At 39.9% G+C, this 18,666-nt stretch overlaps 1 protein-coding gene across 2 annotated transcripts in view; it reads left to right on the forward strand.

The window, feature by feature from the left end:
- The window catches only part of Atg13 (Autophagy-related 13), a 144,752-nt gene extending 135,800 nt beyond the window's left edge, over nucleotides 1-8,952 (forward strand). For both annotated transcript variants that reach the window (XM_065231393.1, XM_065231394.1), the window contains exons 4-5: nucleotides 2,037-2,583; nucleotides 7,472-8,952. In XM_065231393.1, coding sequence (XP_065087465.1) covers nucleotides 2,037-2,583; nucleotides 7,472-7,774 — 850 coding nt within the window. In that variant the 3' untranslated portion in view covers nucleotides 7,775-8,952. The remainder of the gene's footprint in view (nucleotides 1-2,036; nucleotides 2,584-7,471) is intronic.
- Nucleotides 8,953-18,666: the final 9,714 nt, after the last annotated feature.

Below are 18,666 nucleotides of genomic sequence, written 5' to 3' on the forward strand. Positions count from 1 at the left end.
TTGGCAGCGTTTTGTGTTTTGCGCTGACAATTAGTAATAGTTTATAATCTTTCAAACAATTGTTTTATAAACCAACTAAGCTTAAATATGTAATACCCTTCATCTTCCTGCATACAACAAACGTAGGATAATAATTTCACCCACCATTTATAGAGGATTGCAATCCAGAGACACATTTCCATATCGTTTCTAAGTCCAATCAATCTTCTCATGAAATACAATAGGACACGAAGCGGAGGAAAACCGGTAGAAAGCCCACGCGTACAATAACTCATTCATTTTCACTTAAATCCCAGCATCCCCACCGACTCGTAGTGTAATTCTCCTAGAGATGGCCGTTTCGATTTTTCTTCTCCTGAAGGGGAGACTGTGAGTGTGGGAGGATGATGTGTAATAGACGTGGGATTGGCACCGACTTCTTTGACTGGAGCATATCTCATATAGCATAGAGAGCAATTGGATCGACCGTCGGAATTGTGCGTAGGTTGTAACAATATGAAACAAGATTTATTGGGAAAAGTATTATTTATGGCTATTGGCGAACGTGAGAAGCTTGGTTAAATCCGCGATGTAAATCTTTTACTATAGAATTTCGAGTTCAATAATCCACCCGTAGTAATTGACAGACAGTCTAAAAACCCCTTTAGAGCATCACCTTTCATCGCATAAATTACCACATTAAACAGGTTTTCGACCTCGTCGCGTTCCTCGACAAAAAAAAAACATAGTTTCAAAGGAACAGCTGAACAACAAAAATCGAACGCTGCCGCTGTTGCTATCACACTGTCTAAAACAGATAGCAGCTTTCGTCATTCCATTACCGTCATCGTGACAATGATTTGCATGTTAATTATAATCTACTTGCTGGTTGTGGTTGCGATATGGGTGCCCTCGCTCCACACTGTAAACCTTGTGATTTATTCGTTTATTTTTTCGTACAGGTACCCGGCCGGCGCCGGTGGGGTAATGGTAAACGTGACTGCTTTCTCACCCCAATGGGTCTGGGTTCAATCCCAGCCGAGGTCGGCGGGTTTTTTCTGAGGCATAAAAATCTCTGGTCACGTCTTCCTTCGGAAGGGAAGTAAAGCCGTTGGTCCCGGCCCATGTGCCTTCCTGCGTATTCGATTGCCGTCAATGGATGGCAATCGAAGTCCGTTGGTGATTGGCACTAGATTGCGGAACAGAGACCGACGTTAAATAAAAGAAAGAAGAAGAAGAAGAAGACGTACAGATACCTACATTCAAAAGCGATAATAATTATACGCACGACCCCACACCGACAGCGCCTGTTTTTTTTTCGATAAGCATTTTTGATAAAGAAACTGGCCCGAGGCAGCTGCCATTCTATTGATGGGGACACACGAAAACGCACACGTGAGATGCTTATCGGGACGCCTACTCTCGTCTGCCTTGTTTTCACGTTCAAGGTCAAGTAAGAGTGAGCGGGAAAACTGCGTCGGAGACGACGAAGAACCGCTTCCAACTGGATTCTTGTTTACTATTGTTGTTTTCTTGCATTGCTGGGGAGCTGATTGAAGGAGAGGGAAGGGACTGGGTTCCTGTTTATTACACTCCTCTGAATACTGATGGGATTCAGCAAAACCGGTTCGGGGCGGTTTATTCCTCCAATGCTTCAATCTGCGTCGTCGTTGTAGTCGTCCCGGGAAAAGGACAACAACAACAACAACAACAAGCGCACGACATTCAATGACATTTGAAGAGACACCGATCGATTTAGGGAACGGGACAGTCAACAACGCTTGTATATGTTTTGGCTGTTTTCCTATTTCATTCCGTAATTTTGTGTTTTTGTTTTGCATTTTGGCAACTTAATCGATCGAACCAGCTTATCAATTATTAAGTTTTCAAGTAGTTAATACGAGCACCAACACGCTTTTCACGAGACTGTTGAACCTGATTGTTGACCGTATCTTATCTAGCTCAACGTCCTCTCGGCGCTAATTACTTTCACCCCATCGCACGTGTAAGCAATCATTAGCACCACTAATCCTCAACCATATTTGCCTTCATTTCAGTGAGAAGAAAATCATCGACTTGGACAAACCGATGCGATGCGGTGCATTCGTAGACCCCTCGCGAGTCAAGCAATACACCGAGGAGGATTTTATCCTCCCCGAGACGCCACCCTTCCATTGGTTGCTTCCGAAGCCAAAGGACGACACCAGCTCGCTGAAGAGTGGTACCGATGAAGACCGGCAGTCGATCAATTCTCCAACATCCGCCGCCGCCCCCGCCGCAGTAGTGGCATCTGATGAAAACTCGTCCTCCAATGCAAACAACAACAACCTCAACAACGTGAACAACAACAGCGGCCACAGCCAGAAGGGATCGTTTGAACCCATGAACTTCCGGTTGTCGCAGTCACCGAAGAGTGGCGAATTGAATCTGGCTGCCGGAACGGCGGCAGTTTTGGCCGCAACTACGGCAGTAGCAGTAGCAGGTGCAACGGCAGGATCGAATTCCGGTTCGCCACCGGCATCGTTGACCGGGGAATTCCGGCGGTCGTCACGGTGGTCCATTCGGCAAACGGGACCCGAGGACGAGCGGTTGCTCAAAGAACTGGTAAGTTTTGATTTCGTTGCTAATACTAAGAATCAAGCGTGAAGTGACAGGAAGTGATTACATTATCAATAATAGACTGGTATTAGGAATTGGCCACCTGCTTATCTTGATTCAACAGATAAGGTACTCAGAACAATGCAATACACACTTGTTTACAAACCGCTAACTGATAATCAACAAACTACACGATTCATCAAACCGGTTTTTGTTTATTCAGTTTTTAAATTCAAAATCCAGTTTGAATTCGGGATTCACTGCTGAATCAACAACGTTAGATATTACGTGCATCTTGATGCTACCTTGTTGATGCCGGTTTTCAGATGACTGTTTGGTAAATTTTGTTGTTATTTTGTTTTTGTTTTTCCGGTTTAGAACGATCCACGATACCTGGAAACACCAGCTACTGTTAGATTATAATTATTTTCTTCGAAACAAAGAATCTCCACTGTGTGACATCTTCTCTTGAAGTTTTGTTTTGTGGTGCAATAAAGCAATAAAATATAGCTTCAAAACTGGAAAGGCCACCCTGGTGCGTTTTCCACAGCACTTGTTTCTCGGTCGTAACGATAACCGTTACCTATTTACGATTAATCCTGTACTCGCAGAATTTCAAACCAAACTAATCAATTCCGGGAACGGAAGTGAAGAGAGCTGATATTAATATCGATGTCGGCATTTTTATTGAACTTTCAACAACTGATAACAACATTTGCCCGAACACACAAACCCGAATCGTTTGCATAAAGTCTGATTTTGAACCCAGCGTAGACAACTCATAAAATTTATGAAATGTTCAAATATCTGATATTCTGATATTCGATTCTGATTCCTCATCAAACATGCAAATTCTAGAACTAATAATTATTTCAAAATTCTTGAAATAACTGCTCATGTTTAAAAGATAGAAAAATCTTCTCTAAAATATTAGATCCCGGTTTCTCAATAAATTCTAGAACTCACAAATCAGTGCTAACATTTGAAAACGGCACAAAAGCCATTTGTAAACAAATGGTTTGTGGGCCCTTTACTCACTACTTGAAGTACACCCACGCGACACAACAGCAACATCGGGTAGGGGAAATTTTCCCCTTCCTGACGATGCTGTTGGTTTGCGTGGGCGTTCTTCGGGTAGCGAGTAAAGGGCCCACAAACCATTTGTTTACAAATGGCTTTTGCGCCGTTTTCAAATGTTAGCACTGAAATGTTCCCAATGTGCATTTTAAAATTACAAATTCAGAAATTAAGGTGATACTCTAAGAAAGCCTTAGCGTGAAACTTTAAAGGCACAAATATCAGCTTCCACAAAACATACAAATTTGAAATTGCTACTCCTTGTTTGCTGTGCTACTGCAAACAGAGCGTAGCAACTTCAAATTTGTATGTTTTGTGGAAGCTGACATTTGTGCCTTTGAAGTTTCACACTAAGGCTTCCTTAGAGTATCACCTTAAAACTTCATTCGCAGTACTGTACAGTAAAACCCGAAAGAACTGCGTATGTTTAAATAAGGAAAAATCTCATAAAATTACTATTGTCGGGCTATTCTTATCTTCTCCATAACACTCCAGAAAGTTTACTTTCCATTCACCGTAAGATTCTCAAAATAAGATTTATTATTTTAAACCATCATTTGGGGCAACATTGAGCCTGTTGATGTTGACAAATAAACGAATAAAGTAACTGACTTATCTTGCCCCGTGATCCACCTTGCCCCTCATTCGAGTAGGGTGCATAAGTCACGCCCTATAATTTGCACTTTATTTTGAGTTGGTCTCAGTGACCGTATATGTATGATTTAGGGTCCAATTGCCTCTTTGGAATTCTCTCAAAGTTCTTCTCCTAGAATAATCTTGACATTCTCGCTTATTATTCTCCATAAGTTGAAGATGTATCTTCTTAGTCCGTTATCTTGAAAATATTAACTTCAGGGTGACCAGTGATCCGAAAAATCGGAAAAACTTTTTAACAATTGAAAGATTCTTGGACTGAATTTTCAGGATACAGTCACTTTGATGAACTAAATATAAAGAGAAATGTTAAACGATTTTAGCAAGAAATCTGGAAATAACAACCAATTTACCTAAAGATTTTTTTAAGAACTCTAAGAGAGATTTGACGAGAACTCCAAGTCAATAGTATGAGTTCAGACGTTCAGAGCAGTGATGGGCAACTGAACCAACCGGTGCGCACTGTGTGCTGGTTCGTGTTCAAAAAAAATACTCCTGTGTTTATGTAAGCGTGTACCCTGATTCGGTTGAGTTTTCGTGTACCAGTGTGCTCTAAATCAAAACCGACTGCCGGTTTTCGAGTTGATGTTCAGAACCGTAGCTTGGAAACCGAAAACCGGTGTGCTAGAATTGCGGGTATACCGTTCTTGGTTCAAAACATTGGTAATAATTAAATAGCAGTGCTCCCAAATAGGTGAATAAATATGTTTACCAAGCGACAGTTGTTAATTCAATTGTCAAATATTTTGATAGACAATATTGGTAGCGAAGGAACTGGAAATCATTTTGAAGTCTGACAAATACCCTTCGATATGGGTATTTTTGGATTGCGGGTGACGCATATAGTCTGGAAATCGATAGACGATACCTTCTTGAAATCCAATATGGCGGCTTCCGGTTGCAGATAAACTGAGAACTACTGTCAAATACCCTTCAATATGGGTATTTTTGGAATCGGGATGCCGTATAAAGACCGGAAATCAGTGTCTGACGCCATCTCGAAATCCAAGATGGCAGCTTCTGGCTGTAGGAAAACTTGGAAATACTAGCAAATACCCTTCAATATGGATATTTTCGGAATCGGGATGACGTATATATACCGGATATCAATGTCAGACGCCCTCTTGAAACCCAATATGGCGGCTTCCGGTTGTAGGAAAACTTGGAAATACTAGCAAATACCCTTCAATATGGGTATTTTTGGAATCGGGGTGATATCTAGAGAGCAGAAATCAATGTTTGACGCCATTTTGAAATCCAAGATGGCGGCTTCCGGTCATAGTAGAACTGGGATATACTGTCAAATATCCTTCAATATGCGTTTCCATTTCCCAGTTTTTCTACAACCGGAAGCCTCCATCTTGGATTTCAAGAGGGCTCTGGCATTGATTTCCGGTCTTTAGACGTCATCTCGATTAAAAAAATACTCATATTGAAGGATTTTTAACATTATTTCCCAGGTTTTTCTATAACCGGAAGCCGCCATCTTGGATTTAAAAATAGCGTCAGATATTGATTTCTGGTCTCTTGACATCACCACGATTCCGTAAATACGTATATTGAAGAATATTTGGCATTATTTCCCAGTTTTTCTATGACCGGAAGCCGCCATCTTGGATTTCAAAATGGAGTCAGACATTGATTTGCGATATATAAACGTCATCCCGATTCCGAAAATACCCATATAGAAGGGTATTTGCTAGTATTTCCCAGTTTTCCTACAAACGGAAGCCGCCATCTTGGGTTTCAAGATGGCATCAGACATTGATTTTCGGTCTCAAGACGTCACCCTGATTCCGGAAATAACCATATTGAAGGGTATTTGATGAGTTTTCATTTTTTTCTATAAACGGATGCCGCCATCTTGGATTTCAAGATGGCGTTGGTCGACGATTTTCGGTCTCCCTATCACCCCGATTTACAGTTTTTCTGTATTCAAAAACCGCTATTTCGACTTGACAATGCATAATTTTATTCATCAAATACAAATTATGTTTAGTTATCTGCCATCACTGGCAATTCTGAATAATGCGCACCACGCACATAAACACACAACAGCACCGGATCGGTTCTTGAATTCAAAACATCATCCTTGTGAACACGAACACCGGTACTGGAAAATCAGAACCGCACCGTGTGCAGCGAACTACCAAACCGAACCGACAGCAGCACCAAACATTCGGTACAACAGATCAGCACATTGGTTATGACTTAGAGATCCGTACCGGTGCTGTACTGGTGTTTTGCCCATCACTGGTTCAGATTACAATTTTAAGTTAGTTCTGCGGGAAATTTCATGACGATTGTGAAGAGGATTCCTGGTCCATTTGTAATCAATATTCCAAATAAGTTCTGAGAAGAATTTTAAAACAGTTGTGATGCGATTCCAAGGAAAGTTACTAGAAAATCAAGCGATAAATACCAAGGGGATCGAATACCAAAAAAAAATCTGAGAAGAGTTTTTTGAGAATTCCAAGAATAATTCCAAAGCCATCTCGAAGAATTTCTGGAGAATTCTAAGTACCTGTAAAGATGAATTTAGAGGAGAGCCCAGGATAATTATGAGTAGAACTGTAAGACAATTCTGATGTGAACTGCATAGAAATTCTAAGGATAATTCAGGCTAAGCTTCACTTAATTTCATTCAAAGCAAACTTAGGATGAATTGCTCGAATGTTTTGAGTGTTCTGAAATTTTAAGGGACTTTCAGAGGGGATCTCAAATTTAGAGAAAAGAATTCTGTGAAAGGAAATGATTCGAAAATAAATTTGGGAACATTTCATAAAGAGTTCTGAGCGGACTTGTTCAAGATAGTTCAAACATAGCCAAATTCTAACGACTTCTAACGCAGAAACAAACGATTTTCCCGGATTTTTGACAATCTTCCCGGTTGTGCGATATAAATTTGAGATTTGTTCCTGCCCAATATCAATTAAAAAATGCTTCAGACTTTGAAAGCTCTCAAATAGGCTATAACTGTGACAGTGCTTAAAACAACTCAAGTCGAAGTAAGACGTTTGGACGTAATAACCAAGAAGAAGAATGAATATTAGAAGAACGCTGAAAATACAAACACGGTTTGATGACAAAGTGAATTTTACCGAAACTTTATTTCGCATTTCCACTAACCACAAACGCGTCGGTTTCTCTTTACTCCTTGCAGCACTTCCCCTTCGCCGCGTCCAACTCCCCGATCGGTGACCTGGCCAAGTTCTACCGCGAGTGCTTCAACGCTCCGCCGCTGCAGGAGTTCAATCAGCTGTCGAATGTGATTTCCAACGTCGACGACGAGGAGGCGGCCAACGCTGACGATGCCGGCCGGATACTGACCGCTGCCGATGGGGCGGTCGACGACGATACCGATGACCTAACGCGCCAGTTGGAACAGTTTGAAACGTCGCTTCCGGAGTTTGAAACGCTGGTGACGTCCCTCTGCCAGTCGGTGGACAACAATTCCAACAGCTAAGATCCTGCGTCGACGACAATGACCCGGCTGGACCAATCGATCGCAGTCGAGATCGACTGGAGAGACTGACCACAAGACGTTGTTGTTGATGCTAGTGCGGGGCGTGTGGCGGGTATTTTTTTGCAGTTTTTCTTAGTCGCTTAAGAGAGAACAGTCTGATTGATGATATTCATCTATAAACCATATTATTTTTGTTTATTTTTTTTCGTAGACTTAGGAGACGGTAGCTTAGAGGTTAATTACTAAGGACAAGTATCATTTCAGTTTTTGGGACGGGAAAATTGTGTATTATAGTTAACCGATGAGGATAGTAGATAGCTTAGGAAGGACGTAAGATGTACTAATTGCTGTAAATATTTTGGAAAGGGCTATTTCGCAGAAAAAAAAATGTTCATGGAAGGGAAAACGAGAGAAAGGATTTACAAAAGATATGATTGTAATACACAATATTTGAGGGCGAAGAAACTAAAGTTCCTTACTTTCTAATGCTTTACTTTTTTTCAAACGCGACAAATGCACCACCTGAGTGTATTTCTATTGGGATTTTACTCTGTTTTCATTATTCTAAAATATTGAGTAATTTAAACCTTTCTTAACATTTTCTCTGAGTCATATATAGCTGTAAATAGGAAATTTTACGCGAGAGTCGATTCGATTCATTCGTTTGTCGAGCTTTTATCATCCGTGGTTCGGTTTCGCAGACGAAAGTTGGCAGATTTAGTAGGTAATCCAAGACACATATAGACTTCTTTGCCAGCTTTGCGTCCGTTCAATCTGTTGCCCGGAAAAATCAGCAGAAGAATCAATCGATGCTCCTCTTTGCAATCAATCTTTGTATGCTAAAGCCTAAAAAATCAGTTATTTGATGTTTTATAAGAGTAGAGCATATTTTATAATCTAATTTTATTACATAATCAAAACAAGAAAAAAGTAGAAAGTAAGCAGAGCTTAATCGCTTTACAGCCATTGTTTTTATATGAACATTTCTATTGGACTTACATTAAATATTTTCCCTTCATTTCTATCACCTAATCGCCGCAAATTTCGCATATCACTCAGTCTCCTTTTGAGAGTGAAACCTGCACACACTCACACACAAATTATCGCGCCATTCAAAGACTGAATGTTACTTATTATTTTCCGTTTTCATTTAATTTCCTTCTTAGATTTGGGCGAAATGAAAGGTCATTTACAGTAGCTAGATCAGAAAATTTAAAGATTGACGAAAGAATAATCAAAATACTTATCTAAATCGAATCGGTCAAGAGAGCAAACACCGATCTTGTTACGCGCACTGTTAGTTGGTCATTGGAATGAAATTTTATTTGTCACAGATGATAGCTCTATTGCATTAATTGTCACCATATTCAGAAAATATTGAAATCGAGAAAATTAGTAAGGCAGCCCATCCTGTAGGCAGGAGGCAGAATTATAGTGCTTTATAATCATCATCCTCTAGAGGACAAAAGTATCGATTAAACTCATAGTGTAAATCCACACATTATACCATCAATTTTCCTAATCAGAAATCGTAAACAATAAATTAATTTTCGAGTAACTGTTTCTTGCTAGCCCCGTCTGGTTTAGCAGAATCCACCATTCATTGTAGAATCCATACACTCAGACAAACAAGGAATGAAAACAGATTGTTTATTTTGTATAAAATTGTAGTCAAATCCATTGTAACAAACAAACTGATATTTGAAAAAAAACGATAATTTCCTAAACAACACAAAATAAACATTTTTTGGTTTATTCAAACATAAAACAAACGGTCGCTGGACGAGAGCTTTTGTTGTACTGGACGAAAGAAAGTCATGCCCCTTGTTGCCACTTGGTTGATTACAATTTGAGAGAGGAAGCGAGATTACACAATTTGTACGATTTGTTTGTAAACAGCAGTTTGTAATTGATTAAGAAACATTCCTGTGTCGAGGAACGGTTCGCTGCACAAATACTCCATTCAATGGGATTGTTTGTTCCATAGTGATTTTTTTATTTCAAAGATTAACATAATGGAAAGAAATTCGTCAACCATTGAAGACTAGGCAACTCCGAGAATTTAAATCAAATTATTTATTATTCTGTATTACGTTCGAAACGGATTTCAATATTATTATTTTTTGTATAGGGAATCCGTTTTGAACAGAATAGAGAATTGGGGTTACTATCTTCATTCATGTGTCTTAATGAATTAGATACAAACAAACAAGTTAAGATTGTTTCTGTGATATACAAACAAACGAATCGTATAGAATACAAAAAAAAATGCTATACGTACATAAGAGGAGGCCATATAGGTGCAATTTTTTTTTAATCGGATTGTGGTGTTTCGAACCGATTTTAATGATCGAAGACGTTTATTACGGATAATATCAAACTCTTTATTCTTGGCAAATTACACGCAATTGAAAACTCGGTGTTTCAAGAATAATCCTTCTTTTTTTTCCCCTCCTTCTCACCGTCCTTTTTCTCTCTTCGCGAACAGCTCTGTCAACGGTTGCAAATTCCAGGGTGGTATCCATTTCATCAGTTGCATCCCACAGCCTCCCCCAGGCCCCAGTTACACAAAAAATCTAATCCGGTGTCCTGTTGGTGTAACCTTAGTTCGGTGATCGTCCGAAGGATGATGTTCCAAGTCAGGGTTGCATATAAAAGCAGGTTTAATCCGGCCGATCGAAATGTGCTGAGTCTTCCCAGATATGATGACATTCATGTATTTATCATGGTCACGGAGTCCACTCTAGTGAAAACGTGCGTACAAGAACTCAACTCTGCGTTGACAAATATATTTCGATGATTTTTTTTTTTTTTTTTTTTTTTTTTTTCTTTATTTTAGAGATTTTTAGCCTGAGGCTAGTTCATCTCTTATATTTCGATGACCATGACGCCTGGGCTTGGGTGATTTTACGTTCTCAAAGGAGCGATGTAACAATTTATAAAAATCTGTTCGATCAACAGTTGATGCCGGCGAATCAAAAAATTCACCAGGAATACGTAAGCCTTGACCGCATACTAGATCTGCAGCTGAGCATTTCAAATCTTTTCTGTATGAAACACGCAGCCCAAGCAAGATCAACGGAAGCTCGATGTACCGTTGACGCACATAATAGAAGCTTTCAACGTCCTATAGAATCTTTCCACAATTCCATTCGCTTGTGGATGGTATGCAGAAGTCCGAATATGAGAGGGGTTTAACATTTGGGTCAGTTCGTTGAATATTTCCGACTCAAATTGACGTCCTTGGTCTATTGTTATATTTTCAAGAACACCAAACCTTAAAATCCACTTCGAGTACAATGCTTGTGCTACCGTTGGTGCTGTCATGTCGGTTAGCGGGACTGCTTCTGGCCAGCGTGAAAAATGATCGATCATCGTGAGAAAATAGCGATGTCCTTGAGATGGTCCCACAAGGTCGATATGAACGTGGCTAAATCGAGCCTTTGGAAGATCAAATTCACCCAGAAGAGACGTAATATCATGATGCACCTTCGAACGTTGACAGTTTAAACAGTTCTTGACAAATCTGTTGATATCAGCATTCATGGACGGCCACACGAAACGCTTTGCTATGAGTTCTCTTGTAGCCCGAGAACCGGGATGTGCTAGTCCATGAAAGTACGTCATGACATTTACTCGATGTGGCTTGGGAATATACGGACGAGGATGTCCGGTTGAATTGTCACACTATATTTTTAGACCGTACTGTGGCAGTGACTTGACTTCAAATTTCAGAGATGTACTTGTACAACAAAATTGTCTTTTCCGCTGACATGCTGTGAATTGCGATATAAATCTAAGGTATCGCTCTTCATGCGGTAATCGTGAAGTGGATTCAGTTAATGGACAATGATCAGTGAAAATAGTGAAGTTACGCCCTTCTAGCAAATGTCGAAAGTACGCCCGGAGTCTTGGCTTGATTCAAACGACGATAATCTCCTACGAAACGCCATTGACCGTTATTTTTGGGCACACAATGTAAGGGACTGGCCCAGCAATTACTAGACGGCCGACAAATTCCTAAATCGCACATGACTCTGAATTCTGCCTTCACAGCTTTTACTTTTTCAGGATGCATCCGACGAACTTTCGATGTTACCTCTTTGGTTGGAGCCCTTATGATGAGTAACGTCTTTCTGCGTCTGTGACCGCATCGTAGCAGGCAGCGTTATTTCTCGACACTCCAGTAGTAGTTCCCGATATGAATGATCTGCGTTTACTGTCGTCACATTGTAGAGCTGAGCTGTCATCACATTTCCAGGGGAACTCAAGCCAGTCTTCCCGTCCGTTAGGCGTTGATGTTTCAGGTCCACTAGAATGCCGAAGTGTGCAAAAAAATCGGCTCCAACTATCGGCATTGTAATGTCAGCAATCAAAAAATTCCAAAGGAAGCTCCACCTGAGTTCGAGCTCCGGGCTTAGAAATTTTGTCCCGTATGTTTGAATCCTGGTCCCGTTTGCCGCGTGAAGTGATTGTACAGTAAACCCTTCGCTTTTTTCTCGCTTATTAGCCGGTATCGATTAAGAAATGGTAGTTGGTTGTGCGATAGTGAATGCCCTAATAAAAATAACCATAAAGCTGGGTTTAGACTAGGCAAGTCAAATGATCAAGTCAGTTGAATTCAATTGGCTTGAAGAGTTGAGCCTGGTTCAACTTTTTTCAACTCAAGTGAGTTGATCAAGTCAGTTGAATGGCATGGTTTACACGTTCAATTCGCGTTCAAGTTAAGAGAGCTTAACGACGTGTTCGGGGTATCATCCAAACCATTTGTGGGATAGTTTACCCATCCGGGATACAGTTCGTTTATGGTATTTGTTTATTAGGGTGGTTAAACGGCGGCTTCCATCAGGCACTGCCTCCACCTCCGCCGAGATAGGTGGGGAAGCTTCTAGTTTTTTGATCAAAGGAACCAGGTTGCCGGCACTGGCGTGCGTTGTGACCATAGTTTCGGTGATACCAGCATAGCTCACCTTGTGATCGTCTTCCGGTAGCAAATCGGGTTCTGGAAGCGGATCGGCTACGTGAACGGTCTGCTGTTTTCAATTTTCGGATTGCTGCGATGAGAAAATCGATGTCCGCCCGGAGAGAACTTTCCATAGTGATTTCTGACTGCTTTCCGCTTACAACGACCGCTGAAGCCTGGACTTGCTGTATCTACCATTTTGTCTGCCATTTCCGCAAGCTTGGCCAGAATTCCGTCGTGACAAGTGATGATAGGACGAATGTTCGCAGGCAAACGCAACAAATTATTATCAACTCAGCTCCCCCAGATTGTACGTTCCGAGCAGGCGTTCGTACCTGTTTTCCGGCGAAATGGCGAGTCGAGCGATCAGTCGGGTTTTTACGGCATTGTATTTGTTTTCGGCGGGCGGCGTTGCAACAAGATCGGCAATGTGACAAATGACAGACTGGTCAACTTTTGCCACAATATGGTGAAATTTCGTCTCGTGGATGGTAATCTTGGCAAGTGCGAATTGCGATTCAGCTTGCGCAAACCACATGACCGGGTCCGTCTTCCAGAAGTCCGGTAATTTTACACCTACTACTGCAGCTTGATTGTTGGGCTCCGGATTAGCCATTTTGAGGTTAGTTTCATACGATTTTCCGAAAAACGGGTCTTTGTAATCGGAACGGGTAAACCGACCGAATTCGAAAGGTTTCGCGACGTTGGCGGTCACCAATGTGGTGTTTCGAACCGATTTCAATGATCGAAGACGTTTATTACGGATAATATCAAACTCTTTATTCTTGGCAAATTACAAGCAATTGCAAACTCGGCGTTACAAGAATAATCCTTCTTTTGTTTCCCCCTCCTTCTCACCATCCTTTCTCTCTCTCTTCGTGCAAAGCTCCGTAAACGTTGGTTTAAACTGTAATACCATAGAGGTAACTCAGCTCTGGTACTATCTTCGGTCCCAAGCTAATCTATTCACCCCTCGAAACAAAGGAAAATCCAATAACCCCTCATTTTATCTGTCAAACTTTCATAGCGAATCAAAACAAACATTGTGTAGTACTAGAATTTTGACTAGAATGGGGTACGTTAATCGTTTGCTTGGGACCAATAGGCTAGTCAAGTAGTGAGCAAAATTAAAATCGTTAGTTTCGTATTGATTGTTGGTAATACCCCGTTCACATTACAGCGTATATCATGTGATATACGCTGTCTTGCAATGAGCACTCATACATCTAGTTTTCACTGGAAATACTATGTATGAGTGTTCATTGCAAGACAGCCTGTATTATGTGATATAGGCTGTAATGTGAACGGGGTATAACTTGTATTCAATGTGTGTTTGAATAGGAACTAGTTGAGGGCTGTTGATAAACCACGTAGACACATTACATCACACAAAACCTACCCAACCCCTTTCCTTTCTACAATCCCTGAGCAGCTGGTTCACCATAAGTGTACCTCGCAGAACTTTTTTAACCCCATGGGTAAAGATGCTGTGTTGCTCACCCCTGTCACATCAGACTTATGTCGGGATAATGGATCAATGAAAATGCTGAGGTTTTGACAGAACTGTGCTGTGTCTACCACAGTATCCATAACATGCTGTGGTGGGTTCAAATCTAAGTTGATCATTTGAAAGCAAAATGAGTTTTCATTATGATAGGAACTGCAAAATTTAATATCGATTTGCTTTCATTTTGTTAACCGACTTTGCTCGAGTAGGGTGGGAGGGGAGCTTTTGCGATTGTCTACGGTACGGTTGTATGGACAAATGTCTACTTGGGGTGTACATTCCATACAAAATATGGATCAATTTGAGCGCTTGTTTCTATGGGCAACACTTGCCCCGTAACGTGGGTAGATCATCTTTTCGTGGTACGTTACGGGATGTAAGATCTTCCACCGATTCTTAGTCCTGACTACTTCAAACTAGGGGAACAGGATTTTTCAGTAATCCAAGGAACTCATCTTAGTCCTTGTTACTTTTTATGCCTTGTTGATAGTGACAAGACTCGGCTTTGTCCACCGAGGATGATCTTGAAACAAGGAAAAAATGAGTTAGTTAGTCTTCATCTATGTGATTCCTAATCTTCTATTCGTTGTTCTCTAGTTTGAAGTGGTTAAGACTAGGGTTCTGATGCATGGTCATTATCGGTGTCATTCCTTAATGTTGTTGCTAAGGAAGCCAATTTTGACTGACAAAGAGGCGCGCCTTTGGAGGGTGTTTGAACACTCCGAAGGGTATAAATAGCGGGACCTTTCAATTAGAGTCGGATCCTTGCGATAAATGCGAGAACGACAACTGTAAAAAAATCGAATACTTCATCATTTCTCAATAGTGATGAAGTAATACCATAGAGGTAACTCTAAGACCACTGGGTCCCGAAAAAAATCATTATTATTTTTGGCTCACTCAGTACCAGAACAACGGTCCCAAGCAGTCCCAAGCTATTTCACTCACCCCTGCATGTTCTGCATGAATCCACACACTCCTGATGTTATCTGTCAAACTTTCATAGCGAATCAAAACAAACATAGTGTAGTCATAGAATTTCAACTAGAATAGGGTACGTTAATCGTTTGCTTGGGACCAATAGGCTACTAAAGTGGTGAGCCATTTTAAAATCGTTAGTTTCGTATTGATTGTTGGTAATACGACATGCACTAAACTGAGGACACGGGATATACTACAATAGATCAACTTACTGGTCGTAGAGGTGTTAGATCCCGAACAGAGGAAAAAAATGGGCAACACTTCCATTTTCCCAAACGACCAGTATGAAACAAGCACATTCGCGACATCTGCCACTCAAAGGTAAATGCTCCGACCGAATTGGATAGCAAAGGTTTCATCCTCAGAAGAAAGATTTGTGTATTCGCTTATTTTTCAATGCGATGCTCCCATCTTCCACCAGCGCAGCGCTACTGTGTCTGTCGCTCGGTATCAGGCAAAGTTGCCAGTCTTCTTGGTATGTGTCCTTCGCTAAAATGTATCTTTTTTTCATCAAAAAGTCACTATTTCTTAAAACATGGTAAACGGTTCAAGGTTGGCTTCTGTGATGATTGATATCACATAAAAGGTAAAATAGGTGGCACCATCTTCATCGAAATGTCAGTATTATTGACAATAATCATAACTAGATTAAATGCATATTTAGGTACCTGGATCAACGATATTTAAACATGCGCTTTCCTCAATCTCGACGACTTCTAATTCTGCATGTTAACACATTTGACTCTCCTTTCTCTTATCCTCAATCTATGCTTCTGTGTTAAGAATCAACTCAGCCCTCATTTATTTTCGGCATATTTCAATCGACTCGCATAATTTTGTAGACGTTATGCTTCTTATTATCTGATTATTATATCACATATTACTGTATATCAAACTTCTTAGAGATGAGGAGGGATCATCAGGGCACCCAATGGATGGGGAGAGTGAAGATGTCAACTCACTGTTGCTAATATTTCGTGGATAAAGGGCGGGCTCTTCTCCCCATTAATTGGGGCATCTTCCTGTTGGATGGCTCGTTTTCTGACCAATTAGCTGATCAAGTTGTTGGAAGGAGATTCTTAACTGTCCCAAGGAAATGAATAGGCGAATTGCCTATCAATCCATCCATTCGTTTTTGGCTCTTCATACAGCGATTTGCTCATGACAATCAGAGGTTATTAAGCTTGACCAAGTTCAACAGTGAGGAGAGCCTAGAGCTATCGGACTAGTTTTCGTGCTACAATGAGTGGTAGACCACTATCATCATCATCATCATTATCAAAAAGTCACTATTTCTTAAAATTTAGTCACTAAAGTCACTGCGTAGCGAGGAAAGAATTTGACTTTAAAAACTAACAAATCACAGTTTGATTTAGTAACAAATTTGTTTTAGAAAGATTCATTAAAAATCCGTATGACTGGTTTTAAGTAATGCTTTAAGTATACAAATTCAGGAGTGATAATACTACTTTGGAACTAATTTTGGTCACCGTGGAACAATTAAAGGATTAGTTCCTTAGCTGGAAGTTACCGACCTCTCCCCATTTCCCAACTGATTCTTCCGTTCACTATGGATTTTGAAGGTAGCATTTCAGTAGTTCGTGCTTTTAATAATTTCACCAAGTATCTTCAGAGCTACTGTCAGGATTACCTTCAATAATCTTCTGATGCTTTACGGTATTCCCAAGAAATTTTCTCCATAACAGCCGCGTAGTTCTGTGCAGAACATTTTATGAATTTCCACCTGAAAACTCGTATTTTTTTTTTAATTATCGCAAACCTTGGGTAATCTTCTCTCAATAATTGTCTTAAACAAATGTACACCCTTGGAATATTCCTCAGACATCTCTTGGTAGGTATGGCCTTTACAATTTCTAAAGTTATCTCCCAAAATTTCCTTGGATTTCATCTCAGAATTTCCTTGAACTTTTTTCTCAAAATGCTCTTGAGAGAATCTCATGGAATTTTCTTGGAATTCTCTTGATACTTTTCATAGAATTTTCTTCGGAATTTATTTTTAAATATTCTCTCAATTCTCTATGATTTCTCCTTTTTGGAATCCTCAAAATCCAGTGAATTCTGTTATTGATTTCCTTAAATCTTTTTTTCAAACATGCTTAAATTCGTCCAAAAATTGTTATGAGCCATATTCATAATTATATTCTCTTGGAATAATTATCGATACCGTTTCGTTAATTTGGAAATTTATTTTTTATTAATTATTACAAAAGAAGAATGCTAAGATGAAACGACCGGAGAAATTTTTTTTCGATCTTTTGGAAAAAAAAATTGGTTTCTTTTATCCGCGCACCCTTCTGTCTGTGTGTGTGATTTTTACGCTGGTGCTGCTCCCTCGATAGGGTTGATTTTTTGAGCTTTTTTATCAACACAATCACATCAAAGTGATGGAAAAAATTCTAATTACTCGATTAATAACTAATCGATTTTTTTTTATTCCACTGCACTGCAGTTTTTCCACCAGTTAGTGAGTACTCTAATAAAAATCGGACATCACAAGATGAATGTGAAACGTCATTTTGACATCCAACGTCAATGTCAAATATTAGGGATCTGCCATTAATAATGTGCCAATTTGAAAGGGAATAAATACGAGTGCCGACCAGTTGCAATAATATAACTATGTGTAATGATGCTGTACGATTCTAAATGACCAATGATGTAATTTACGTACAATTTTAAGCATTGTAGGCTTTAATAATCAACTTATGCAAGTATCCGGGTGTGTGAACTAAGAGTCGGGATTTCGATTTAATGTTTTCCTTTACGGTATTCCCTTGAAGTTCTCCTCTCCTTGATTAATTTATTTTCAACCGTAGATGAGCATAAGGGATAGTGGGAGAATTGTAGCGATATAATCATTACGTTTGTCGTAGATTAACTTTGAATTCTGCTCCGAAATCCTATGCTCTCTGATGTTCTTTCCTTTATTTAACGTCGGTCTCTGTTCCGCAATCTAGTGCTAATCACCGACGGACATCGATTGCCATCCATTGACGGCAATCGAATGTGCAGGAAGGCAGCTTCCACACCTCCGTAGGATATCACACCCATTCAACACAGTATGCTCTCTGAAATGCCTTTAATTTGCTTGGAATACTACTTATAATCCCCATAATAGTCTTTTCAGAACTACCATAAAATACATCTTTAGTTCTCCTCACTGGTTTCATGAAATGCTTCTCACAATTGCCCGATATTTCAAGTCAATTCCTTTGGAATTCCCCTCAGAATTCCATTGGAATTATCCCAAGAATTATTCTACAATTCTCTTCAAACTTATTTGGTATTGTCTTGAAATTTTTCTGGAGAATTTTTTTGATGTGCCATTATCAAAAAAATGTCCAAGGCCAAGTCATGATTTGGTTTAAAACTAAGATCTTTAAAATTTTGCCATTTAATAGAAATATTAAATTGTTTGAA

Source organism: Ochlerotatus camptorhynchus, unplaced genomic scaffold (assembly GCF_037179485.1).
Source record: "Ochlerotatus camptorhynchus isolate MF236.1 unplaced genomic scaffold, CSIRO-AGI_Acam_v1.1 ptg000353l, whole genome shotgun sequence".
Lineage (NCBI taxonomy): Eukaryota > Metazoa > Arthropoda > Insecta > Diptera > Culicidae > Ochlerotatus > Ochlerotatus camptorhynchus.